The 27,097-nt window shown below is 42.7% G+C and overlaps 1 protein-coding gene across 2 annotated transcripts in view; it reads left to right on the top strand.

Moving 5' to 3' along the window:
- Positions 1-27,097, top strand: part of LOC145328087 (uncharacterized) — a 633,740-nt gene that overhangs the window by 595,400 nt on the left and 11,243 nt on the right. For both annotated transcript variants that reach the window (XM_080171649.1, XM_080171650.1), the window contains exons 4-19: positions 2,305-2,345; positions 9,815-9,872; positions 10,554-10,611; positions 11,216-11,305; positions 11,970-12,053; positions 12,252-12,428; positions 13,164-13,236; positions 14,160-14,214; positions 14,859-14,921; positions 15,182-15,250; positions 16,332-16,372; positions 16,846-16,911; positions 17,320-17,384; positions 17,844-17,898; positions 19,431-19,511; positions 19,764-19,800. In XM_080171649.1, coding sequence (XP_080027775.1) covers positions 2,305-2,345; positions 9,815-9,872; positions 10,554-10,611; positions 11,216-11,305; positions 11,970-12,053; positions 12,252-12,428; positions 13,164-13,236; positions 14,160-14,214; positions 14,859-14,921; positions 15,182-15,250; positions 16,332-16,372; positions 16,846-16,911; positions 17,320-17,384; positions 17,844-17,898; positions 19,431-19,511; positions 19,764-19,800 — 1,113 coding nt within the window. The remainder of the gene's footprint in view (positions 1-2,304; positions 2,346-9,814; positions 9,873-10,553; positions 10,612-11,215; positions 11,306-11,969; positions 12,054-12,251; positions 12,429-13,163; positions 13,237-14,159; positions 14,215-14,858; positions 14,922-15,181; positions 15,251-16,331; positions 16,373-16,845; positions 16,912-17,319; positions 17,385-17,843; positions 17,899-19,430; positions 19,512-19,763; positions 19,801-27,097) is intronic.

Below are 27,097 nucleotides of genomic sequence, written 5' to 3'. Positions count from 1 at the left end.
TCAGCATTTTGTTCATATTCTTAATGATTGTGCCACCTCAAAAAATGTTATCCTCGTTAAATTTTTAAATATTCAAACAACACCCATAGAATTAATATTATTTATTTATACCTATTGTTTTAAAATTCAAGTAAAACTATTAGCACATGGAATTTAAATTTAAATCATATCGTTGCCCATGGCCTTAAATAGACTAAAACATGACTAATCATCATACAAACCTTTCATAAAAAGGGTTCCAGGACAAACGCAGAAGTCCCAAACATCGGAGTGGACAAACGCAGGAGTGTTGAAATATTAATATAAATAAGTATTTCTATACAGATTAGGTTAGGTTAAAATATAAATGTAAAAATAAGCCCCCCGCAGGGATTAGGCATTTAAAACACCTATAAGTTGGCCTAAAATAGGTTAGGTTAGGTTAAGTGTTCACTCCTGCGTTTGTCCAATCCGACGTTTGGGACTCCTGCGTTTGTCCTAGGACCATAAAAAGCCTTGTAAAAAATCAGACAACTTAGTTTTTAATCTCTTGATTTTGAATGTTGCATAATGTATGTAAATTTTACATACATTGCATTGTATATAGTTTTATCTAATGTCATAAAACTGTAAATGCAAAGGTTAAGGTCATCGTCAAATAAAAATTGTGTTATTTTTGAAAGAAGAAAGGACAACTTATAGGTAAAATTATCAAAATTATCCACTGAGTGCATTCATTATAAACCTTACTCTATCTGTCAGTCAATGGTTTAAGTCATGTAACAAAAGACATACAAATATTTTTAATGAAATTTTCGTGATTTTCTTATATTCTTATTTCTCCTTAATTTTCTTTCTCTCTTTTTATGACCACTTAACATTTGCTTGATTAACCTTGTCCGTCTGTCAATCCATGATTTTGATGTGCTTCGCTACTTGTGGATGTTGTCATCCTTGTTTAATTTCTAAAAATGTAAAAATGAAGACTGATGAACAGATGTTTAAATTTCTATTCAACATCCTAACAATTTATAATAGAATAAAAAAAACTAAACTTTTTTTGTGTGTTAAAAAGGCATATATTGTGTACTTTTTCCACAAATATCTTGTAATAACTTTTCATCATTTGTATGCTTCCAAGGGCCTCTAAAACAATGATCTCCTGTCCCTTAAAGTGTGCATATATTAGCCGATTTCCATTGGGTTTTAATCTGGGCAAAAAAATCCTTTCTGTAGTAATTGGATGTCTAACTACTAAAGTATCAGAGTGTATGTGTGTATGTCTAAATTAAATTTTTCAAATACTTTTCGAGACAGCATAAAGTGGCGCAAAAAAATGACGTCATACAATAAAGTTGACCAATGTGAGGCCAGTATGACTGTAATTGACCAATGGTAAAATTTATACTGGCCTATCATTGGTTATTTAATCGTATAACGTCATTCTTTTGGTGCCACAGTACGCTCTCTCATAATTTTATGAGATTTTCAGCTTTTTGGCTAAAAGCAATGAAAAGTAATTTCCAGTTGGTCTAACTTCTATTCAGTAATTGGATGTTTGACTGTCAATTTGAGTTTTTGCGTACATCGGCCATTTTTCTACAGATGTACACTTCTCAAATTAGAAGGATGTATGTTTTTTCAATCTATAGAACATATTCACTTTACAAACTTTATCATATTTTTGCTGAAGATATACAAAATAAGAAAGGGTTGAAATATATACCAGCTACGAACCGAAAATTGGAGTGAAAATAAATTTTTGGCCCATTTCTATATCCTTGCTTATAAGTCATATAAGTCCTGTAAATACAATTTTATTACCCGGCCTTACTGATAACAAAAATATTTTTTTTCTAGACTTTTAGTTTGTTTTTAATAATATAAAGTGAGATAGCATACTTTTATATATTTATCCAATATTAATAAAATGTTCATCTTGTGAATGGTTGAAACGTCTGGACACTGCTAGTTTTTACTAACTAATCAACATTATCTAAAAGATTTTTCCCTTTTACCCTGATTGTAAAATTTATCCTCTAAATGTTTTTTGAGGAGGATGAAAACTTACACTTTGTTATGTAAAATGTAAATAATTTCCCAGAAGGTGCTGAAACTCTTTCTTTTAAAGACTACAATCTAAAGTGGGGTGGTTGACTTCCATCTTAAAAAGGGCCCCTAAGACCTCTCATATGCGTAGCCACTATAGTTATATAGAGTAGTTGCTCTACTAATTTAAAAACCTATTTCATACAGAATTCATCTATAAAATAGATTTGAATAAAAGTATGCAAGATGATGTTACCTTTTATATTTATGATTCAGATGGGACACCCAGCGAGAGCACTGAAGATCTAAGATACAAGGTTAGTCATCTGATGATAGATATACAGAATAACAGACAAACTGATACTTATATATACAAAAATACATCTTTTCACATAGAAAAAAAAAATTTGCGAAAAAGTTTCTTTTTCCCCAGTTACCTTTTCCAAACTTTTGCTGTAAAAATCTTTTTTTTTCTATATTCTGGTGTGAAAATGTATAGAGAACAAGGGCGTATGCTACTTTTGAAAATATCCTTAGTTAGTTGATACTTTTTTTCTATATTCTGGTGTGAAAATGTATAGAGAACAAGGGCGTATGCTACTTTTGGAAATACCCCGAGGATAAAAATCACTTGTCATACTGTAAACAGAGAGTTAGACAGATGGAATTTTAGACTAACTAGCGGCTGCTCCATTTTCGAAGAGGGCATTAAATTAGCATAAAAACATTCAGGGACCTATATTAAGCTTTCCTAAAAAATGATAACTAAATAGGTTCAGTAGTTATTAAAATCTTAAGCTTCAAAAACATTTTACTACATCATATGTACAGACAAATTGATTGAACATCATATACATTATAGTGTGGTAACCGCCTCGGTTAAATGGCCATTACCCAAGTTCAAATGACTACGGCAGTGCGAACAGACGTGGACACGTATAATTATAGAGAAGCTGGGCTTCTCTAGCTATCACCAAATAACAAACAGAATTTATTCAGATGTTACTTTATTCAGAGTCTAAAGGTTACTACTTTATAATACAACAAATAATAAATACACAGATTGGAATAATTAATACTAAATCAAAATCAATATAACTATACATACATTAGTCAAAATAGACAACAATTATCCCCCATCCCTGGAAAGGGGTGGGGGAACCAAACAATGCAGCTTAGCCATAATGCGGCTGTCAAATCTATAATTAGTTTTAAGCATGGGGAGGGGTCAGGTGGACTCTCCCCTTGGAAGGCTGGGGGGGGGGTTTTATTCGCCCCCACCAGACTTCCGACAGTGGTTGAGGCCTTCGGCCCGCTCCTTATGGGACGATTTCCCCACCCTACGGTAAAGGGGGGGGGGAATTTTCCCGGGACAACTGGCCCTATCGGCCTCAGGGGTGCAGGGACTGTTATTTACAGGGGTTAACAATTCAATGGAATCCTAGTGGTGCTCTTAGAGTTGATGGGCCCCCAACGTGGGGTAGAAGGTAGAGGCTGGCTTTTGTTGGGCACGTAGCTCGGTGCCAGCGGGTGTCAGGCCACCATGGGGCGCGGCTGCTGCGGGGCCGGTCAGCAACGGGGCGTTCTGGTTGGCTGTGGCAGCGGCTGGAGCACTGGCTACAAGGTTTACCATCTGGGCGGCAGCCTGGCCTCCCGAGGGGCCATGGGGATTTCCGTTTATGTTTCCAGAGTGTGGCCCAGGCTTGCCTGGGCGGTCATTCCCGCTATCGGATGACTTCATAGACACCATTTCCTCGGCCGCTTCCCGGCCAATAGGAATGGCATCCCAGTCCACTGAGAAGTCTCGAGACTTGGCATGGTTGGCCCTGGCCCTGGCCAAGGCCTTGCGGTACAAGGTTGGGTGATACAGGAAGACTTGTGACATCGCATTCAGGGCGGCACGTACACCTCCTTGTGCTGCTGCCAGGGAGATAATGGTTAAGTCCCCCAGTAGCTTGAGAATCAACAGCAACAAACACAGTATGGCTGCGCCATCTCCCCACTCGTGGATGGCCTGTCTAAATCCAGCCCAGACATCCAGGGTTTCCTCCCCTTCCTCCGCCAGCCTGTCGATATTATAGGAAACTATGCCATGGTCTCCTGTGGCTGAACAGCTTCCCTGCTGGACGCAGGAGCCATACGACAGGCCGGTCAGCATGGCGGCCTTATACGCCGGAAACGACAGTAGCTGCTGCCAATCATTCAGCTCGGCCTGGGAATACAACCCTCCTGAGCTAAAGTCGTCCAGGGGCTCGGTCAGCAGTTGTTTGGGTGTCTCCAGCGGGGGCGGCCTCTTCTTAGGGGCTGGAGTTAGCTCTATCCACCCCTCCTTGGCGTGCACCGTTAGGGGGTAGGTGGAGGAGCAGGGAATCTTGGTGGCATGACTGCTGTACACTTTTGTCACGGCATCTACAAATCCGGTGGGCTCCACCGGCACCTTGTCCCAGCATTCGTTGCTCTCCCTTACCACGTACTTATTAGGCTGGCAGGTAAGCTGGAGCAATACATCTCCCCTCAAGATGGAGAACGTGCTCCCCTGGACGCGCACCGGATGTGCTGGGTCTAGCTGCTGGAGCTTCCAACAATTGGCCGCCACCTCTTCTGCTGCTGCGCTTCGCATCCGAGTCTCCAGGGTGAATCCGATTTAGGCCCCATGTATCTGGGCCTGGAGGGGGACATCCACGTCCCTGGCCAATACTCTGGGCAACGCTGCCGCGGCTGGGTCGGCTGCAATGAACAATGCTGGGTGGTTGGTGGCATGGGCTTCGAAGTTGCAGTTTACTATAGAGGTAGGGGTAGTCATGTTAATAAAGAATAGTGCCTGATGGTCCACCAAGAATGCATCCATCACCAGGCTGCGGATCAGCCTCAAGGGGCAATCTCTTCCCAGGTGGTCCCACACGTACGTGGCCTCTCCGGAGACGCAGGACAGCTCTGACTGGGGACACGCCAGGGTCAGGTGGTCGGACTGGGACTCCACCCGTCCGTCCTCGACTACGTAGGTCTCCTCCTTGACCAGCAGCTGTCGCTCCTGGAGCACCAGCTCATTGCGGTAAAGCTGGCCTTCAAAGTGGACGTCCTCCCCTTCACAACCCACCCCCTTGGGGCTGTTTACCAGTGCCCCCACCATATCAAGGGTGAAGAACAGGGGGTGGTTCAGCTGGAACGTCAATGGCTTGGTCTTGCCTGGCAGGGTGTAGACTCAGCTCTGGGCCAGGTCCCGGCAAGTCTCTGGGTCAATCTTGGTTGGCCGCATGAGGGTGGGGACCAACGTCACCTTCAGGTGGCCCCAGACGCCACACCTGAATGTCCACTGGGACACTGTGAGCTGGCAGCTATACCAAGTGGTCTCCCGGATCTTGACTTGTTGCAGGATGTGTACCTCATGGCCTAGAGGCACCTCCTGGTGTAGCGGCTCTTGGCTACACATCCGCTCTTTGTTGAAGGCTGTAACATGGGTGGGGTTGGCACAGTCCCACCCTATCAAGACATAGCTGGCGGTGGGCCACACAGCTGCTAGCAGTAGGCCCCACAGAACCATCCACCAATGGGAGCACCGGCCGGACAGCCACCATCCTCGTGCGCGCATCTGGCCACAGCAGCTTCTTGGGAAGGAGGGCTGGTTGTCTGTTCCTGGCTAGATATAAATTTCCATTGAGTGTTATCTTTAGACGCCTGGGGCTTCCCTATACCCTCCCCATTGACGGACTGACAGGCAACCAGCGCCTGTTGGGGCATCGGCTCCCCTAGCCTCAAGGTGGCCCTTCCCTCTTCCATGGCATGCCCAGTGGCATGGGGCTCTAGTGCGTGTGGCACAGGCTCGCCCTGCGTTACATCCCTCCCCTGCCCTAGGAACTCAGGTGCATGTGGCACAGACAAGCCCTGATACCCCCAAATCTCAATCTCCCCAGCCTCTGGTGCGGGGGGCACAGGCAAGGCTGGGGGGTTACAACATATTGGGTACAATGCATTTGTTAATTTTAACTTATCCTGACTCAGTTGAGGGGGATGGACAGCTGGACACGGTTGAGGGTGAGGGACAGCTGGACTCTCCCTGCTGGCTGGGGGCTTGGGCTGACTGGGGGTGACGGTTGTCACCCCTTCCTCCGCGGCTGCGGGCTCGTTCCGGGGGCCAGGTCTCTCGGTGGCGGCGACGGTTGTTGCCCCAGGCACCAGCGTGGGGGTGCTTGGTAGCACCCCTTGGTCTTCACAGGTGGCGGCGACGGTTGTCGCCCCAGACATCAGCTTGGGGGTGCGGGGTAGCACCTCTCGTCCTTCCCAGGTGGCGGCGACGGTTGTCGCCCCATACATCGTCTCGGCCTCGCTGGCTAGCACCTCTTGCCTCTCCCTCTCGGCGGCCGCGAGGGCCCCCCCGTACATCGTCCAGGTGGCGCTGGGTAGCGCCTCTCGTCTCTCGCTGGGGATGACCGGGGTTACCTCCTCCTGAATCCCTGAGGCTGAATCCCAGGCCGACCCGGTTGGGTTCAGCGGCTCCTCCCAGCACGTTGATCCTTGCTGGTATGGTTCCAAACTGCGGCATTCCTTCCGAGTGGCCCACAGCGTTGGGGGCGGCGGCTTGCTGGGGTGCCGCCGGCGGTGCGCTTCCCTCCATGTTGGCTACCTGGGAGCTGGGCTTGCCCGAGTTAGCGCCCTTGCCGGCTAGGCGTCTCCTCCCGGCCACCTGGTCCCAGTCAGCCTTGCACTCGGCCGCCGTATGGCCTGAGTAGTTGCAACATTCACACTGGGCAGGCCGGTCACGGGGGGACTGGGCGCGGCGCTCTTCTAGGCTGACCTCCAGGGAGGTAGGACAATCTCTGACTCGGTGGCCTTTCCCATGGCATCGGTAGCAACGGCCCGGAATCTTGGAGGCTTCGTCTGGTGGGACCTTCCCCATCTGGTGGAGACCCGGAGCCAGGGCGCCAATCTCCATTGGCTCCGAGTCATCATACTGGGGCAACTGGACGCTGGCCGAGCTGGTGAGCCCGTCGGTTGCGTCCACCAGGCACACACCCTCCTTCAGCTGCTTGGTTATCATGGTCACGGTGAACATAGCACGCCTCGTGTACTCGGGGACCGAGGCGATCTCATGCCCCATCATCTTGCGCTTCACGTTGGCGTTGCGGATGCCGCGGTTCAGTTCATCTATGAGTAACTCCAGATCTTCGTAGCTGTAGGCCTCCCTGTACAGGGCGCACTTGGTGGAGATATAGGCCTGGATGGGCTCTGTCGAGTGTTGCCTATAGTCCCTGAAGGCTTGCTTCAGGGTCTGGGACTCATAGGCTGGCCGGAACAACATTTCACACTCGGCCTTGACCTGTTTGTAGGTCAAGGCTTGGCCTGCCTCCCCAAACAGGTGGGAGGCCATCTCCGCCGCCTGCCCCGCCAGGGATAGTAGAAGGGCGTTGCGGCGATTCAGCGTGTCATGGGCGGGTACTCTGTAAGCCGCCCATGACATTTCAAGACGCCGAATGTGGGAGTTCCAGGACTGCTTGGGCGGTCCCCGGTACTCCGGCAGGTTACTTAGAATCAGCTTGAGGTACTCGGCTGGAGCCAGCTGGGGATCATCCTGGAGCCATCCTTGAAGCTGATCGCCTCCCTGCGCTTGTTGTTACTCCATATGGTCAAAGGTTCAGCGTCGTGTCACGAATTTTAAGCCGAAACTATAGGCTGCTTACACTTTTGGTCACTATTCCAGCAACCACTACCCTTTGTCACTTGATTGGTAGTTGGGAACACAAATATAAATAGGTATACACTTGGGTACTTTTTTCACTAGTCTCTCAGCTTTAGGGTAGGCTGGTAGGTCTAGAGAGTTGTTGAGGGTCTGAACTGCTGTCAGGAACTGATTTAGTTTTCCTTATCACACTGTAGATAGGGGGAGGAGCTTTGCAATTTCTTGGGATATATCCTTTGTATGCTATAGAGTAGCTCCCCTCCTTAGTGTGTGTGTGTGTGTGGAATACCTCCCTCACAACGCGCCTATGCACAGTCAGAGCGCGCGCACACAGGTGAAACGCTCATCTATCCCTCAATCTGCTCTCTCATTGGTCCGTTTTATCCCCTTTGTCCAACAGATTTCGTTGCGTTCCGAGCTTCTCTGCGCAACCCGCGCAATGCGCTCCGTTCTCCCGGTCTCTGTCTCTGCACGGTAGACGGACTTATCCGAGTGCGGGGAGAAGGGGGAAGGCGTGAGGGGACGGGGTAAGGACGCCCTTCCCCAGAGGGGGAGGGGGTGCCGCGGGCTTCAGGTGACTGGGTTATAAAGTAGGTGGGCTTCTTCCTTAATCCTTGGCTTATCAAAATGTCACCTTGGATTATATTTACTTCAATTTATGGGGGGGACCCTCCCCTTCTGTTGGGGGTAGAGGGCAGTGTATTTGCCGTGCTGCAGGGTTGGGGGTCCGAGTTTTAACAATGCATTGTTATCTCGCACCTGGGTTCTATTTTTGGCTTATCAAAAGTACCGGCAATTGTTTACCAATCCCTGCCCATAAATCTGTTGTTTAGCCTTCACACCAGGGTGGCAATACATAAAATCTGATACAATATCTGATTTTCTCGGTGGGTGGCTGCGCTGTAGCCTCCCAGGATACTTGGGGTTAGCGTAGTTTTTCTCCTACTGGTACACTACACTCGTATTTTCGCTCACAGCTCGCGGCTATTTTGCTTGTTTTAGCCAGTCGGCAGCCTGCAGCGCCGTGGGTTCGAATCCCGCTATCCTTCGCAGTAAGTAATGGGCCTGTTTCAGCCGTCTGCAGTTACTTGGCCTGTTTCAGCCAGTCAGCGGGCCTGTTTCAGCCCGTGAACGCACAATCCTCCGTTAGATTTCGCCGCTCTCCGCGGTTCTCCGTTCGATTTCGCCGCTCTCCGCGGTCTTTCGTCAGATTTCGCTGCTCTCCGCAGCTCTGATTCCGCCACTCTCCGTGGTCTTTCGTTAGGTTTTGCTTCCACAACTGCCGGATACAGAGTTAGACCTTGCTATCCAGGGTGGGTAATTCAGGTTGCTTGTGTCAGTTTTGCCAGTTTCACTGCTGGGAGTACCTTAGTCTCAGCTGCGCGTCTGCTCTACACTTGTGTTTGCCGTAATCTCACACAGCTGTCACCAAGTTGTGGTAACCGCCTCAGTTAAATGGCCATTACCCAAGTTCAAATGACTACGGCAGTGCGAACAGACATGGACACGTATAATTATAGAGAAGCTGGGCTTCTCTAGCTATCACCAAATAACAAACAGAATCTATTCAGATGTTACTTTATTCAGAGTCTAAAGGTTACTACTTTATAATACAACAAATAATAAATACACAGATTGGAATAATTAATACTAAATCAAAATCAATATAACTATACATACATTAATCAAAATAGACAACAATTATCCCCCATCCCTGGAAAGGGGTGGGGGAACCAAACAATGCAGCTTAGCCATAATGCGGCTGTCAAATCTATAATTAGTTTTAAGCATGGGGAGAGGTCAGGTGGACCCCTTCCCCCGGTACTCGGGGGAGGGCCCTCGGCCCTCCTCCGAACCGAGGTCAGGGTTGCCATATAACATGGCTCAGGGTCGCCGAATACCACAATAGCACTGCAACAATATAAACAGGAGGACAGACAAAAAAAAATGTCTTTCAGAAAGACTGTAATAATTAATGAAAAGGGGAGCCTAATCAATATAGTGGTTAGCGATATGTTCAGCTGCAAACAGACACAAAGACAGACAGTATTGACAGACAAACATTCTTTTACTTTTATATAAATACTTATGTTTGTTGATATATTTTTTTAGGCAGAGTCAATGCGAAGATTGGATAGACATGTAAACAAAAAAACCTCAGACCAATCAGGAAAATATATTCATTTCTCGTATTCATTCGAATCCGGTGGATAGGAACCGGTTCTCATCCATACGAAAAAACTATGTCCAGCATCGTATTATATCCAGCTTTCTACGAATATAAAAACTGGTTTTAATTTTACTATTGTACATTCTATATCCACGGAAAGCTGTTTATAATACGATACGAGAAATAACTATTAACATTTTTATTTCATAGGACATCTGAACTTAGAGAATTGCTATTCTATTATGGCCTTGAAACCTATTAATATCCGCTGGTTTAAAACCAGTCTTCAGCCATACTAAAATCATGTTTAGCATCGTATTACAGACTATTTTCCACAACTATTAAAATTAAAAATCAAAAATTAATACCATTTTTAAATTCATAATTTTTCATTTTAATATCCGCGGAAAGCAGTTTAAAATCCGAGGCGATAAATAACTATTAAATGCCATTTAACAATAAAATTACAAATTACTGCAAGTAGCGAATTAAAACCAAATACATATTTTAGAGAAAAAAAATTGTTAAATTAAAGTAATTTGATTTCAAATAAACAATTTATATTAGAGAAATCTAAATTTAATCAAAAACAACATCAAGTTAGTTTTCATGCATTGTCAATAAATCACAAAATACCATAGATATCATAGGTCAGAAAAAATGTATATATTTGTATGTTAGATATAACACGAAGTAGAATAAATAGATTTCATACTACTAGCTTCTGTAAACAATCAAGGTATGAATAGATAGATGGATAGATAGATGGATAGATAGATGGATAGATAGATGGATAGATAGATGGATAGATAGATGGATAGATAGATGGATAGATAGATGGATAGATAGATGGATAGATAGATGGATAGATAGATGGATAGATAGATGGATAGATAGATGGATAGATAGATGGATAGATAGATGGATAGATAGATGGATAGATAGATGGATAGATAGATGGATAGATAGATGGATAGATAGATGGATAGATAGATGGATAGATAGATGGATAGATAGATGGATAGATAGATGGATAGATAGATGGATAGATAGATGGATAGATAGATGGATAGATAGATGGGTAGAAAGATGGATAAATAGATAGATAGATTGAAGGATAGATAGATGGATAGGTAGATGGGTAGATAGATGGATAGCTAGATGGATAGCTAGATAGATAGATAGATAGGTATATTGATAGTATTTTATAAGTAGAAACATAGAAACAAAAACTAATATCTATATCAGGTTAAGTAATGCAGACTATGATATCTATCACTCTATTTATCTATTTACCTATCTATCTTCTAATCTGTTTAACAATAATCAATCTATCTATGAAGGTTAAGCCTACAGCAGGGGTCAGCAGCTAGACTAGGACCCTATAGCAGCTTATGGCACTTATCTTCAGATAATACTATTAACTCTAGCAGGTAATCTCACTTTTATTTTTTATATTTAAAACAAACTCTATTATTTATACGTCCTTTGTCTGAAAGTCCTAGCTCAACATAGCTGTTCCAGGCCAAGGCATTCTCTTTCTTCTTACTATTACTCTTTATTAGCATCAGTATTTTCTAGAGGCTATGTATTGAAATCGGCAATGAACAGAAAACTAGCCTGAAACCATACTTAGACTTCAATTTAAAAATATAATGTCCTAAAATATAGAGAGTGTGGGGACAATGGGCTGTTTATTACACTAGTCTCTAAAGTTTTATAATAACAACATTTTTTTATGGTTAGCTTAACAGCTTTGGGGACTTTAGTGAATTTTGTTTGGTTGGATTATTTTGAGTGTTCAAACGTTTAAATCACTAATTTAACCTACTGAAGGGGGTAATTTTGTGCATCATCATTGGGGATAAAAATTAACATTTCGGCCAATGTCTTATCCCTTGAGATTTCTGCTAAAATCAACCCGGGACCTATGTAAAGCTTCAATGAAACGAAACCTGATTTGAGTCAGAATTTAATCTTTTCAGAGTTCAGAAATTAAGCTACAGACAAAAAAAAAACATTACTACTTTTTAAAAATAGAATTTTCACAAAGATTTGTATGATATTCTTATTATTAAAACAATCTTTTTTTTATAGATCTGCCCATGAAATAGGAATACCAATTCAACGAGAAGATTCTGAAGAAACTATTGAAATTCCAGTGCAAATCAAAATGGACAGGTAATAAGAAGAATAGATAGATAAATCAGGAAGGAAGGGGACATTGTGCTCTTTCTTGCACTATTATCCAAAGTTTAATATTAAAGTTTTTGGACCTTTATTGAATTTTGATTGGTTGATTCATGAAGTTGAGTATCCAAACGTTTCAACCACTAATTGTAATCTAATTGTAATGAATAATTCTACCTATTAACCCAGGTCCAAGTCCTACCATGATTTCACCCATTTCGGAGAACGGGAGGTGGGACTAGAACCAGAAGACCTCGGGGACGAAGGGTCAGCCAGCCTGGATGCCTGGCACTCGGTTAATATGGATATTAATGAAGATAGCGGGATATTGAGACCACGGGCGAGCTCTGCTGTAGAAACAACAAGGTAGCTCCAGGGCTCGGCAGCCACGTGTCAGCCACCTGTTAGCTTCATAGAAATATTCTTATGCAATTTTTAAAATCAGCTGAAAGTCTAAACCTGACTAAAAAATATGGTCTTTTTTTCAAAAAAGTTTTCATAGAATCCAAACGGGTTCAAATTTGAGGCTTCGTCGCGGCTGATGCGCGGATGTTAAGCCCCGTAATAACCCATGGCAATTTTTTGTCAAATTCAACACTAGTATGTAGTAAAGTCTCTGACAGACAGACTTGAGTAACTTTAGCATTTTTTACAGAGTAACTGCTACTTAAAATGGCTATGCAGATAAGGAATGTTCATTATATGCAGTACCCAAAGTTTTATAACCATGTTATCTTATTCGTTGGCGCACAAAATATAGGTCTTTGAATTTTAGTTGATTAATAGTGTCAAAAATTTGCAACTAATAATTTTAATCCAAAGTGGAGGATTTTTTTTTCATTGGGGACGACATAAATTTATCGTCAATTGTCATATTCCTTAATATCCCTGGTACCTACATGTGTTTGGACAATTGAATGTATGTGCAATGTACATTGTACATGTAAACAAAAATCAGCTGATGGCAGAACATGATGCACATACATGATTGCCGCGTAGGATATTGATGGGTTAAATGTCGTCTTTTGTGATGAAATGATATTATGAGTTAGGTAATAATTTAAACAAATGTAATTTTGTTACAACATGATTGTTGTTTAGGACGCATAATATAGAAGAGATAGAAGAAATAGAATTTGAAACACCATCTCCTGACAAAGCATCTATAAAAGAGGTAAAACAAAATTAATTTATATTTTGAATCAGTAGCTGCCTTTAGTGCCCTAGGAAAATGAGAATAGATGTCACCGCTTTTGGCCTACCTATCATATGGACGTCATAGTGGAGGAAAGAGAAAGGGAAGGGGGAAATAAACCCCCTAGATGAGAGATGGGGTATAGGGTATTTCCTTACGTCAATAGAATAGGTAGGCCAAAAGCAGTGGCATCTATCCCCATATTGCTAGGGCACTATAGAGCAGACTTTTAAAATTTACAAATGTGATTATTTAGAAGCATCACAGAACCTTAAAATCAAATGTATAAATATATTTTGTCTTTTGTAGCTTGACCGACAAACTAAGTATTTTTTAAATTTTTTGTAATAAAATCAAAAATCTCTTTTATATCAGCGGAAAATCGTCATATTTTCCCCATAACGTTACGGAAGGACACTAAATGAGTAGCCTCGCTTATTTTTATACAGTTTATACCAAACAACGAAATTAAAAATCACGAAACCTCTACGTGTTTTTCATCTGTCAGGGGCAACACATATTAAAATTGAGGACCTCTCCATCTGCCCCCCAAATATTATTTTAGATTTATTTCGCTTGTTGGTTATACCTTATTCCGGATTTTTATGTCTTATCATTTAAAATCTAGATTAGCTAAGATAATCTTTAAAAAGTAAAAATAACATATTAGAGACATTAAAAATGGTACCTACTGCTCCTTATTTAGGCGCGTGATATCAATAGTAAGAGTAGAGGTAATTTGTTAGCCCATAAACAGGCGCAATTCATTACCATACACAGTAAGGACATCCAGACAAAAGTTTTACAATTTGCTTGAAGAAAGCTAGAACCCGAAACGATATCTCGCCCCCCATAAGATAATTGTAATAAATTATACATCTAAATTCATGTTATTGTTTTAGGATAATGATAGCATAAACAAAATGGACATAGACGTGCAGGATGTTAACTGGAAAGGTAAAATCTTGGGACATTGGTCTGGTACCCAAAGTTCTCGTCGACTTAAAAACTTTGGGTACTATTAAATCTTGATGGGTTGGTGACATTGCCTGTACAAAATCTTACAAATAATTTTGACCTACAGCAAGCTTAATTTTGTTTATAATAATTGTACTAAACTTATCGTTCATTGTCTTATCCTTTAGGATCACTTAGATAGTAGAACTTAACAAGAACATATATTTTCAAGTATAGCATTAATAACTTAATAAGAAGTAAAAAAAGCGTTTAATTAAGATCAATCGGTAAAAGACCGGAAGAAAACGAAAAAATAAAAAACTAAATTAGTTTCAGTAATTGTGTTTAAAACTTTTGGAAAATTGATAATGTTAGTGTGACGTAGCCTAATCGGACAGACGATACTTCGCCCCATGCATCCAAGGGCTTATTATTTTAACGGGAGAGAAAGGGGGCAAAACAATATACAAAGATAATTTAGAATTAAAATGTTCTTGAACAATCACAAGCTTCTCTAAAATAGAGAATTATTTATTTGTTTTGTGAGATCTTTACAAACAAACCAACAAACCTAACTTTACAAAATAGGATAGGATAGGATTTTTTTTTTACAGAAAATGGAGATATTTCTTTCTTTTTTTTAGAACTGATATTTGCAGAAGAGCTTAAAGATTTTTCAATTGTTATGAAGATGCCATTAACTAAAGGTATTGCTAGATATATATATGAGAAACAAGGGTAACAACATTCATAACAGCGAAGCTAGATTGATAAAGTAAATCTTCCAAATTTATTTGAATACAGAATACTTTTTTGACTTTATTAGAGAAAGAATCAATTGTTTCAAAAATTTTTATGAATATGATAGTTATATCATATTAAAAATATTGTTACATAAATTATCTTACCAAGTTTGAAATTGATGGGACAATTTTAACGTTTCAATAATATTTTTACTATTTTTTAGATACTAGTCCAAAAGAAGCCAACTACTTAAAATCATACTACTCTATGGTACATCTCTTTAAATTACTAGGTAACTTTTTAGTAGCGAAACTACTCTATGTTTTCTTGTGTATGTCAGTTCACCCGTACGGCAGTGCGTAATTCTATATAGGAAACTAGCGGCTTCGCCCCTAGCCTCTACGGGCTTTGCCCCAAGAGGTAATTAAAAAAATAATAAACAAAATATAAAATTAAGCACTACTGGTGCTGCCAGTAGTTTTATGTGAAGAACTAACTTCCCCATAAACAAACAAAAAAGGAGGGGGATTTTTTTTGTTTTTGGGGTCGTTTGGGATGTTCCACCCCACAAGAAAATAGCTTAAAACCACCATAGGACCAATAGGTATACATATACCCTGAAAAGTAGAATCCGATCGGTTCAGTGGTTAGCGAGATCTTAAGGGACGGACAGACAGACAGACATCAAGCTACTTTGTATTATAGATATGATTTTCTCAGCTGCTATTTGTGCCGTCGGTCTGTCGATCGTGCTACAAGAGACATATATTCGTTTCATGCATTTTTTTGTGATCATTCCATCTTTCTCTCTCTTTTTTAATCCACAGAACATGTAATCTTTAACTCTATGTTCGTTTGTCCATCCATGGTTTTTGTTCTTCCCTACTTGTGGATGTTTTAAATGTTTTAAATTACAACTTAAAGATTCTTAACAAAATTGATTTTCTCTTCCTTGTTAGTGTGGGAGTGTGGCCCCTTTTCTAGTAGATAAAACAAAATAAAGATTAAAATTGACCATTAGCAAAACAGCTGTACAAAATAATAGATTGATATTTACACAATGGCTCCTCCTCTAGTAGGAGGTGATTTTAACAGTAAAATAGGATTAGAGCTGAGGAGCGAAGCTACTCTATAAGCCAGATAATGTGAGAACGTACAACATTAGTTAGCAATTGAAAATTGAAACTAGAGTTACTCAAATTAAAGTTAAAGAAACAGTAGATAAAATAAAACTTTAAGTACAATACTGGAATGTTCTTTCATATCAAAAGTGTTTTAATAATGTTCTCTACTCTTATAGAATTTTTTTTTGTATCTTTAGTATCACACGAACAGACAATCATCCATCTTCTTATATTTGAAATCCTTTTTAGGTGCCTGTAATGGGGATAATGCGAATACAAAAGTTAAAAAGGTAAATAAGATAAATTTCAAAAATAAATTAAGTTTAAAAAAACAGCTTCATGTAAAACTGGCGACTACGCCCCTTGAGGACTTACAAGCAATTTTTAGAGATAAGATAGAGGCGGGAGTTGACTTACAACCTTATGTTTTTGTTTTAAAAAGAAAATTAAGAATTAGCTTGGGAGTGTGGAGGTACCCTCCCCCAGGATAAAACTTTTCAGGACCTAACAGAAACTGACTTATAGAGATTCGTTTACAATTATATTAGTTATTTATTGCATAGTATTACAGCTTTACAAATTAAACCAGTTTTGTTAGCCCAGCTGGACTAAAAAAAACTGGTATTAATTTTTTTTAATCGTGGAAAACTGTCCGCAATACGATGGTATACATGATTTTTTAGTATGGATGAAAACAGGCTCTGATCCAATGGATATTATTCGGTTTTTAGACCATACTGTAAAACTTTTTCCTTTGTTTTAGACCATGAATCTGCTAAAAGGATGGAGTAAGGATCAAAGAGAAGGAACTTGGACCATCAATATTAAGGTAATCAAAATATCTACTGTTTTCTTTTTTGATAATGGATATAGGATATACATGGATATATTGACTGGTGAAAATTTGTCATCAATTTATCGTGCTAATATGGAAATCATTTAATGGTCAGTTCGTTCTTCCAATGTGAGGCGAGGGGATGGGATAAAGGAGGTGGAAGTGGGGGATCGTTATTATAGATTTTAAATTACAACTATTGGTTGAAACGTTTGTACACCAATTCAATAAAGTCCCCAAAGTTGTTAAGCGAGCAAATAAAAAAACGTAATTATAAAACTTTGGGGACTATAAAAAAAACAGCCATATGTCTTCTCCCTCTTTGAAAACGAAAAGACAGACATCAAAAATACTTAATTATCTAAAACAATGATAAATTTTTTATTTTTTTTTATTTTTTAGGATAAAAAGATTTCATGTGAATCAATTGTGGAGGCGATTAATAATATAATACATGGAAATATTAGGTCAGGATTTTACTGTTTAGCTACTCTTCAACTGGGGGTTGTCCGTCCGTTACATCTGTCTGATGTCTAGTCACTTGTTTCAATGTCAGGGGAGAAATTGTCGTAAATTTAGGGAAGCTAGTAAAAGTATCTGACTCAGATTATGACGTCAAAAAATTAACCAACGAGAGGCCACTATAAATTTTACAATTGGTCAATTACAGTGTATACTCGCATCTCATTGGTTGATTTTTTTTGACGTCATAATCTGAGTCAGCCACTTTTACTAGCTTCCAATTTAGGTTGCTAATATGGAACTTATTTCTTGGCCAGTTCGTTCATCCAGTAGGAGGGTGGGGAATTTGGTAAAGTTAGTGGATGGAGGTATTGTAAATGTAATTTTAACTTGCGAGTTGCACTTTATTAGAAAATATGAAAATCTGGTGTAACATCCTAGTAATTATAAATCCATTGTTTCAGCCAAGGTGTAAACCAAGCACAAGAAGCAAAAAGACGAGCTGTAAAAGAATTTCAGGTATATACCAGGGATCTAAAGTGATATGACAATGAACTATGAATTAATGTGCATCCCCGTTAAGGATAAACAAAATTACCCCTCCCTCTGTACATAAAACTACTAGTGACCCAACCAATGAAAATGTAATTAAAGCAACCAATGTTTTTGAGCTAAATGAATATGATAACGTAGTTATAAAACCTTGGGTACCAAGTGTAATTTATTGTCCAATGTCTCCTCCCTCCATGTGTATTAGATTTTTATGTTGGTTATTAGAGTATGATGCTAGGATAATAATCTTTTGTAGTTTTATAACTTAATGATTAAATTTTTCAATATTTTTTTCCCCCATGACATAAGGCTCATTACTTACGAAAAAAAAAACATTTTTCTGTATGAGGTCTCAGATTTTGATAAAAACTTCCGGTACCCTTCAATTGGTCATAGAACTAAGTGCTGGGTGATATTTAACCTTTTTAATCCATTTAAAGTCCGATTTTTCGCACATTTTCTTACTGTAGTGTTTTTACAGTGAAAAAAGGGCATTTTTTCGTGATTTTCAAGTTTATATTTTTTACATTAATTTTCAACTCACATACATGTTTTATATATCAAATTAATCCCCCAGATAAGCCATATATAATTTATGAAAATTACTTAACTTAAACTATCTATTGAATTATGTACAAAAAGTAAATACTTAAAATCGATACATTGAATGTTATTAACAGTAAAGCTTTTCTTTAAATCGGGTCTGTATGGCTAAACGTAAGAGTGCAAAGTTACTCTATAAGTTTAATAAGATATCTATAAGTTCATTTAAACTAACACCTTCATGTTATTTTACATTAAAAGTAAATATTTTTATAAATTTTGGAACAATTTTTCTTGAATGTTGTTATCCTTGTTTTAATAAATATTTGGAAATTTTCTCTTTATGTTTCAGATTAAATTGTTAAATAAACATATTCATATAAATAATACGTAAATACAAAAACTTTAATATTGATTTCTTTAGAAATATAAAAATTTCTATTTATTGTACATTTTATACTTAACCCTTAACAGTCGGGCCCCTTGCCGAACCCCCCCCCCCCCCCCCTCCCTCCTATTATCTCAGTTCCTATTAGAGCATAAGTCTCGCAAAGCAGTTAATTAAAAAGCTTTTAATTGGTTAAAATTAAACTGATTGCCAAATCTAAACTTACAGGATTTTACGTTTTAAAACATTTTGATTAAAACTTTTTTGATAAAAATATTTTCTAATATATTATTATCCTATTCACCTAGATTTTAAATAACGATTCTTAGGATAACAAGGTATAATGCTATAAGAAAAGCATCTCTAAAATGTAAGTATGTCCTTAAACAGTATCATTTAATTAAGCAATTCTGCAAAAAAAAAATATTTACAATTTGAGAATATAGATTAAAATTCTGACACTCTACAAGTATTAATGTTCGTTTGTCCTACCGTCTGATTTTAGAGCTTCGCTTTTATGGATGGATTTTGTCATCCTTGTTTATTTATGTTTTACTTATATTTTAAGAATCGAGATAACGCTATGGATAGAATTATGTTCACAAGAATTATTCTCTTTGCTTCTGCCCTGGAAATTTCAATGGACAAGGTATTAATAAATCTATCTGTTTATATGTCTATCCATAAGTCTGTTTGTTTGTCTATCTGTCTATCTATAAACTTTAAATTGAAAAATGTTCACAAATTTATTCTTTTTGCTTCTGCTCTGGAATTTAAACAAAATAACACCTAAGAAGAAGGGGTTAAATGAGGTTTTATTGTATTTTTAAAAAATTAGGGGTTAAGGGTGTAAACACCCCTTGGACGTCCTTGGAATTAATATCATACCTGTTTGTTGTAGGTTAATGAAATAATTCAACCAATTCACCAACTTAAAGGTATCTTTTTATCAACATTATGAATCGTTGAATACATAGGTATTGAAATCATAAATATTTTTTCAGTATTGCATTAAAAACTGATCAATAACCGCTGGATTAGAACCGGTTCTCAGCCATACTGAAAAATCATGTATATTATCGTATTACAGATAATCTTTCACTAATATTAAGATAAGAATTTTAGATTAATACTGATAATCTTATATTTTTATTTTAATATCTGCGGAAAGCTGTCTATAATACGATGCGATTAATAATTGTTCTAGTTATTTAAAAAGTATATCTAATCATTTATCAGTATTTAAAATTTAAATAAAAACAGAAGAGGAAATTTAATTTTTGTTATTATTTATGTATCTAATGTTTATAATTGTGGTATGCGGCAACTCTGGACCATGCAGAAACCAAGACATTATAGTGATGCTACGCACCCAGCTAAATCCTGTTATTCTACAATTGTAAAGCCACCTGAAAATATGTCAGATAACGGTATTGATTTCATCTCTCAGTTGTCCTGCAAATGGAGGGAGGGGTGTTACCCCTCCCTCTCCCATCTTAAGCACCGGAACCTTCCCCTTCAACCACCAAGTTATCAGCACCACCTCAACCCTGAGGATAAAGGATCTAAGCCTTCCCTCACCTGATAGAATCACCCCCCACACAGACTGTTGTTGTCACAGTAATCATCAAACCTTCCCTCTTTAGTACCCAGACCTACCACTCAACCCCTCTATGCTTATCTACCTATTGTGCTGTTCCATGGGCTATCCTGCCTTCCCCAGACAGGGATAGCTATCTACCTAACCATTGCAATTATCTATGTTTTACTTGTATGATTTATCTTTAACTATCTTTATTCCTAATCCATATGTATTTATATTATGTTGTACAACTTTAGTAACTCTTAGACCTTCAATAAAGTGACAACTGAAATAGATGTTGATTATTTAGTGAATGCTAGAGAAGCGTAGCTTCTCTATAGTAAGGTGTCCACGTCTGTCACACTGCCGTAATCTAATTGAACTCCGGTGTCTGCCATTTATCCTCGGCGGATACCACAACTTTTGGTGACAGCTGTGTGAGATTACGGCAAACCACAAGTGTAGAGCAGACGCGCAGCTGAGGCTAAGGTACTCCCAGCAGTGAAACTGGCAAAACTGACACAAGCAACCTGAATTACCCACCCTGGATAGCAAGGTCTAACTCTGTATCCGGCAGTTGTGGAAGCAAAACTGGCAAAACTGACACAAGCAACCTGAATTACCCACCCTGGATAGCAAGGTCTAACTCTGCATCCGGCAGTTGTGGAAGTGAAACAGCGAAACTTGACGGAGAACCGCGAGAAGCGCCGACATCTAACGGAGAATTGAGCGCTCAAAGGGCTGAAACAGGCCTGCGGACTGGCTGAAACAAGCCAAATAAGTGCAAACGGCTGAAAATAGGCCAACCTTACTGCAAGAGATAGCAGGATCCGAACCAGCGGCGCTAGCAGGACGGGACATTCCCTGCCGCCATCAGCCGGATTTGGATCAGTGGCGCTAGCAGGACGGGACATTCCCTGCCGCCAATAGACTGAAACAAGCCAAGGATTCGAACCAGCGGCGCTAGCAGGACGGGACATTCCCTGCCGCCAACAGTCGGATTCGGATATACGGCGCTGCAGGACGGGACATTCCCTGCCGCCGATAGGCTGAAACACGCCACATAGCTGCGAGCTGCGAGCCAACATACGAGTGTAGTGCACCAAAGCAGAGAAAACTACGTCAACTCCAAGTATCCTGAGAGGCTACAACGCAGCCACCCATCTAGAAAAACAGATATTATATCACATTGCAGGGATTACCACCCTGGTGTGATGGCTAAACAATAGATTTATGAGCAAAGATTGGCAAACAATTTGTTGTGTTGTGATAAAACTAAAAATAGAACAGGCTTGGATTTATTGTGTATTGTGATAACAACTAAAAATAGAACAGGGTTGGTAAACAAATCTGTTATGTAATTGTGATAAGGACAAAAATAGAAGCTAGATGTAATATACCAAATGCCCTGATACACAATCTAATCACCTCAAGCCTACAGCACAACAACAATACACCCCTTATCTCAGAGGAAAGGGAGGGGCCCACTCTCCACTGAAGGAAATACAATCAAGGTGACCTAACAGATAAGCCTAGGATTAAGGAGAGAGGGCACCATTATTTCATCACACAGTTACCTCAAACCCACAGCACTCCCCCCTTCCTCACAGGGGGAACGGACGGATTTACCCCCGTCCCCTCACGCGCTTCCCCCCTCCTACCCACACTAGACTAAGTCCGCCCACGGTGTGGAGCTAGTCGCCGGGAACACAGAGCGCCATTTACGGGTAGCGCAACGGAGTGCGGAAATATCATAAAATTCAACGGACAAAGCGGACCAACGAGAGAGCGAGTTGAGGGATAAGTGCGCGTTTTACCTGTGTGCGCGGATTGACGGTGCGTAAGCGCGCTGCAAGGAAAGGAGATTTCACGCACACACACACACACACACACACAGGAGAGGGGCCACTCTATAGCATACAACAGAGATATTTTTTTAGGAGAAAAACTTGCAAGCTCCTCCCTCCCTATCTACAGTGTGATAAGGAAAACTAAACCAGTTCCTTAAACCCGCTCAGACCCTCAACATCTTCCTAGCCCTGCCAACCCTACTTCAAAGCTGAGTGGTTAGTGAAACAAATATATGTATATATAAATACCCAAGTGATAAATAGTGTTGTTTTTTTTTGTATCATGGGTGCAAGTAAGTGAATACTAACCTCACCATACAACACTGGAAACTGATATGGTAACTGAACGAAAGTACGCCCACCCTGTGGACATAGCCTGACTTGATGCCCCACACTGGGCAGTGGTGGTGTGTACCTGGACCATCGACCCTCATAGTTGTGAACTATATACAGAGGAAGCGTGATTTTTTGGAGCAAGGAGGAAAGCTAGCTAGCTCTGGGGATATTCCTATACACGTATATATATATATGGGAGTGTAGCCATATATATATAGATAGCCTACCTATCCATATATCTACTAGCGGATACGCTCCTAGAGACATCTAGGGATACCTAACATATTCCCTCTTTATCTTTAAGCTAAGATCCGCTGGTTATCACAGAAATCAAGAGCTATACTGGAAAGGAGAACAACTCAGGCTCAACAGTTAAACAAGACGCTGGCACCAACAGACCAACCCCCTGCTACTTATCATGGGGACGCGCCAGCCACAGAAACTCTTGAGCCAGGAGGACCGTGCCTACGGCTACGTGGACTACCACCCTAATTACACAGCTATAGTATTTATACTAGGGGTGAGCCGGCTCGAACCTCCTTGCGGCGCGGCTACTCTACTCTGCTCCTATATCTGCAAGATAAGAAATTGTCAGCCCCTAGCCAGACGTGCGGCAATAGAAGATATTCCTGATTGGGCATTAACTGTGTGCCTAGGCCTGCTGCTGGCACTGTGGTGGACAGAAGTCTTCATTTGGACCAGAACCACCAACATCTGTACCCCACCACTCTCTGCTTCTTCATACAAGATACTGCTTCTGTTATTACTTTGGCCTACTGTGTTGAGTACAGTGAACATCAAACACATGCCAGGTCACAGACCCCTGGTCCCTGAGATGCCCTTGTCTGGAAGGGTGACTGAATGTCCGCTGCACAGCTCCTGTTCAGTTGGTGCTCAACGCACGAGAAATGGCGATACTGGACTGGGGATTGTTGAACCTGTAGGTGTCCTCCTGGGGGTGTTGAACGATGCAACTGAGCCTAATGAGAAGGTGACAAGCTTCAGAGACTTAGTGGCCAGCCCCAAGATGGACACTACCACCAGAACTGAGACTCCAAAGGGGCCCAGCCCTAGGGCCAGTACCACCTGTTTCTGGGGTGGAAAGGTCCTCCCTGGCGCTGACCTCACCAAGCTGGAGGATGGGGAGCTGTCCCAGGAGAATAGGCTCTTCACCCAGATGCCCGACGCGTACCTGGGGGTGGGGGAGCCGCCACCCAAGCCTCCCTGGGAGCCCCCAGGCATGGAATGACTGGGGACCGGCCTAAGGATGGGGAATGGTGACCTGCTGCAGTGGAAGGCTTTACCCAGCACGAAGGGAGCAGGGTTGACCAGCAGCAGTGAGGCTGTTCCCCCACACTCCAAGACCAGATGCCTCTACTCTGTTGAACCACTGCACATGTCCCAGCCAAGACCCCCCATGCTGCTGAAGATGGAGGCCCACCAGGATGCAGAGCTCCAACTAGGGAAGTCAATAAGAAGGCCACCCCCTGCCAAAACCAGAACCACCGCAGGGGCTCCCCACCAGCAGCTGACGGAGCCTGGCAGGGACGCAATACCAGCTGGCAACTCTGGCCCAATTCAGGTGGCTACCAACAGCCTGCTGGCAGTCCAGAATACAGTTCAGGCTACCATCAGTATGGCATCTTCTGGGCCTTGCTGGTTCAACTGTGGGTACCTGTCCACACACTGGCCACAGGTACCCCCCAGAGATCATAGCCCCCCTTCCGACTGGCACCATCAACGGCCTTTGCTACCAACTACCTGGCGTACCCAGAGGCAGGATCCCTCATGTGGAGAAGCACCTGCAGATGCTAAGGCTGAGGCTGGCCTCGCCACCCAGGAGAGGAGAGCCGCTGTTGGATGGAAGGGACCTGTGTGTATGGGGAGGAGGCTGAATGTAACCAAGGAGCCACCACAAGCAGCCCAGCACCGCCTGACCCCTAGTAGGGGAGACCCTGTTTGTCAGCTGGTGCCCCAACTGGAGGAGGAGAGACCTGGCAGGTTGATACACCCTGGGGAAGCCGGCCTGATGGGACCCAGCTGGACGAAGGGGCGCTGCCGCTTCAACGGCCACACAGCCGCCAAGTGTAGAACCGGTTGGGACCAGGCAATGAAGAAACACCAGGCCGCCCAACAACCTGCATGCAACCAGTCTGACACCCAGGTCCACCTGGAGGGAGATGCCCAGCCGTCACTCCAACCAGCTGCCGCCGCTGGGGCCGCGGCTACCCAGGAGTCTGTGTCTCAGATTGGGACCATAGTGGCCAGGATCAACGTGCTGGGAGGAGCGGCTGAACCCAACCGGGTTGGCCTGGACCCCAGCCTCAACCACAGGGGACCGGTGTCCGTAACCCCTGTCACCCCCAGCAAGAGCCGAGGGGCGCTACCCAGCGCCACCGGGACGGGGCACGGGGAGGCCCTGGCGGCCGCCGAGTGGGAGAGGCAAGAGGCGCTAGCCAGCGAGTCTGAGTCGATGTATGGGACACCAACCGGCGTCGCCACCTGGAAGGAACGAGAGGTGCTTCCCTGCCGCCACCTGTGAAGACTGGGGGGTGCTATCCAGCGCCCCACGCTGGTGCCTGGGGCGACAACCGTCGCCGCCACCGAGAGACCTGGACCCCTGTGAAGACTGGGGGGTGCTATCCAGCGCCCCCACGCTGGTGCCTGGGGCGACAACCGTCGCCGCCACCGAGATACCTGGACCCCGGAACAAGCCCGCAGCCCCAGAGGAAGGGGTGACACCCGTCACCCCCAGCCAGCCAGAGCCCCCAGCCAGCAGGGAGAGTCCAGCTGTCCCTCACCCTCAACTGCATCCAGCTGTCTACCTCCCTCAACCAAGCCAGGGTAATTGTATTGCACCGGTGTACCAGGAAGTTTGGGCTGGGTCAAACTTGCCTACGCCCCCTGCATCTGCTCCAGGAACCAGGATATCAGCCATTACCAGCCAAACTGAAGAAGCTTTGACCGCTGCCTGGGGAGTAACTCAGCTAGATGCGCCAAGTGCCGAGCCCAACCATAGAAGTAGAGGATCCCCAACAACTATGTCTACCCAAGATGGAGACGATGTGCCTGGACCCCTTCAGGCTAGGGGAGGAAATCCGGAGCCTTGTGCCTCCAGTCCACCAGCAGCAGTGGCCGTGGATGGGCCTGTCTCCCAGCCAACTAGAGCGGAGCCACCCTTGCAGATCCAAGACAGCCTCTGGCATAAGGGATGGACTGTTACCTTCCCCTACCCCGCAGGTCTGACTGCCATGCACCACCCTGCCAATGTCCAGGATGAGCCTGAGGGAGGCAACGCTCCTACAGTATGGCAACCACCACCTGCCCGCGTTGACAGAGACCCTGGAAGCCGAATGAACCTGACCAGCCCCGAGGGCGAAGAAGCTGCGCCTGCATCCAGTAGCCAGCCTGCCAGCAGCAAGGTGACCAACACGATGGAGACCACCAGCCCAGTAGAGAAACCTGAAGAGGTGTATACCAGGCGGCTGTTGGTCCAAGCCCCCTCATGTGCTGTGCCACCCCTGGAGGTTGCCAGGGTGGCCTCAGAGGTACACATCCAACGGCCAGAACATCCAACAGGACCAGTTACTCCAGCAGATATAGCAGATCCCGTTCGACCTGGGGAGGGCTGGAGTCCACCACCGTTCAGCAGCTGGTATCCTGGCGGACCCATTCCACAAGGACAACAAACTGAAGGCCGCAACCACTGTCGGAAGTCTGGCGGTGCAGACAACCCCTCCCAGCCTTCCGAGGGGAGAGTTGTGGTATGCGGCAACTCTGGACCATGCAGAAACCACGACATTATAGTGATGCTACGCACCCAGCTAAATCCTGTTATTCTACAATTGTAAAGCCACCTGAAAATATGTCAGATAACGGTATTGATTTCATCTCTCAGTTGTCCTGCAAATGGAGGGAGGGGTGTTACTAACTAAGCCTTCCCTCACCTGATAGAATCACCCCCCACACAGACTGTTGTTGTCACAGTAATCATCAAACCTTCCCTCTTTAGTACCCAGACCTACCACTCAACCCCTCTATGCTTATCTACCTATTGTGCTGTTCCATGGGCTATCCTGCCTTCCCCAGACAGGGATAGCTATCTACCTAACCATTGCAATTATCTATGTTTTACTTGTATGATTTATCTTTAACTATCTTTATTCCTAATCCATATGTATTTATATTATGTTGTACAACTTTAGTAACTCTTAGACCTTCAATAAAGTGACAACTGAAATAGATGTTGATTATTTAGTGAATGCTAGAGAAGCGTAGCTTCTCTATAGTAAGGTGTCCACGTCTGTCACACTGCCGTAATCTAATTGAACTCCGGTGTCTGCCATTTATCCTCGGCGGATACCACAACTTTTGGTGACAGCTGTGTGAGATTACGGCAAACCACAAGTGTAGAGCAGACGCGCAGCTGAGGCTAAGGTACTCCCAGCAGTGAAACTGGCAAAATTG

The sequence above is a fragment of the Acartia tonsa genome, chromosome 9, assembly GCF_053477335.1.
Source record: "Acartia tonsa isolate MP-2025a chromosome 9, ASM5347733v1, whole genome shotgun sequence".
Taxonomy (NCBI): Eukaryota; Metazoa; Arthropoda; class Copepoda; order Calanoida; family Acartiidae; genus Acartia; species Acartia tonsa.
This window is presented reverse-complemented; position numbering and strand designations above follow the sequence as displayed.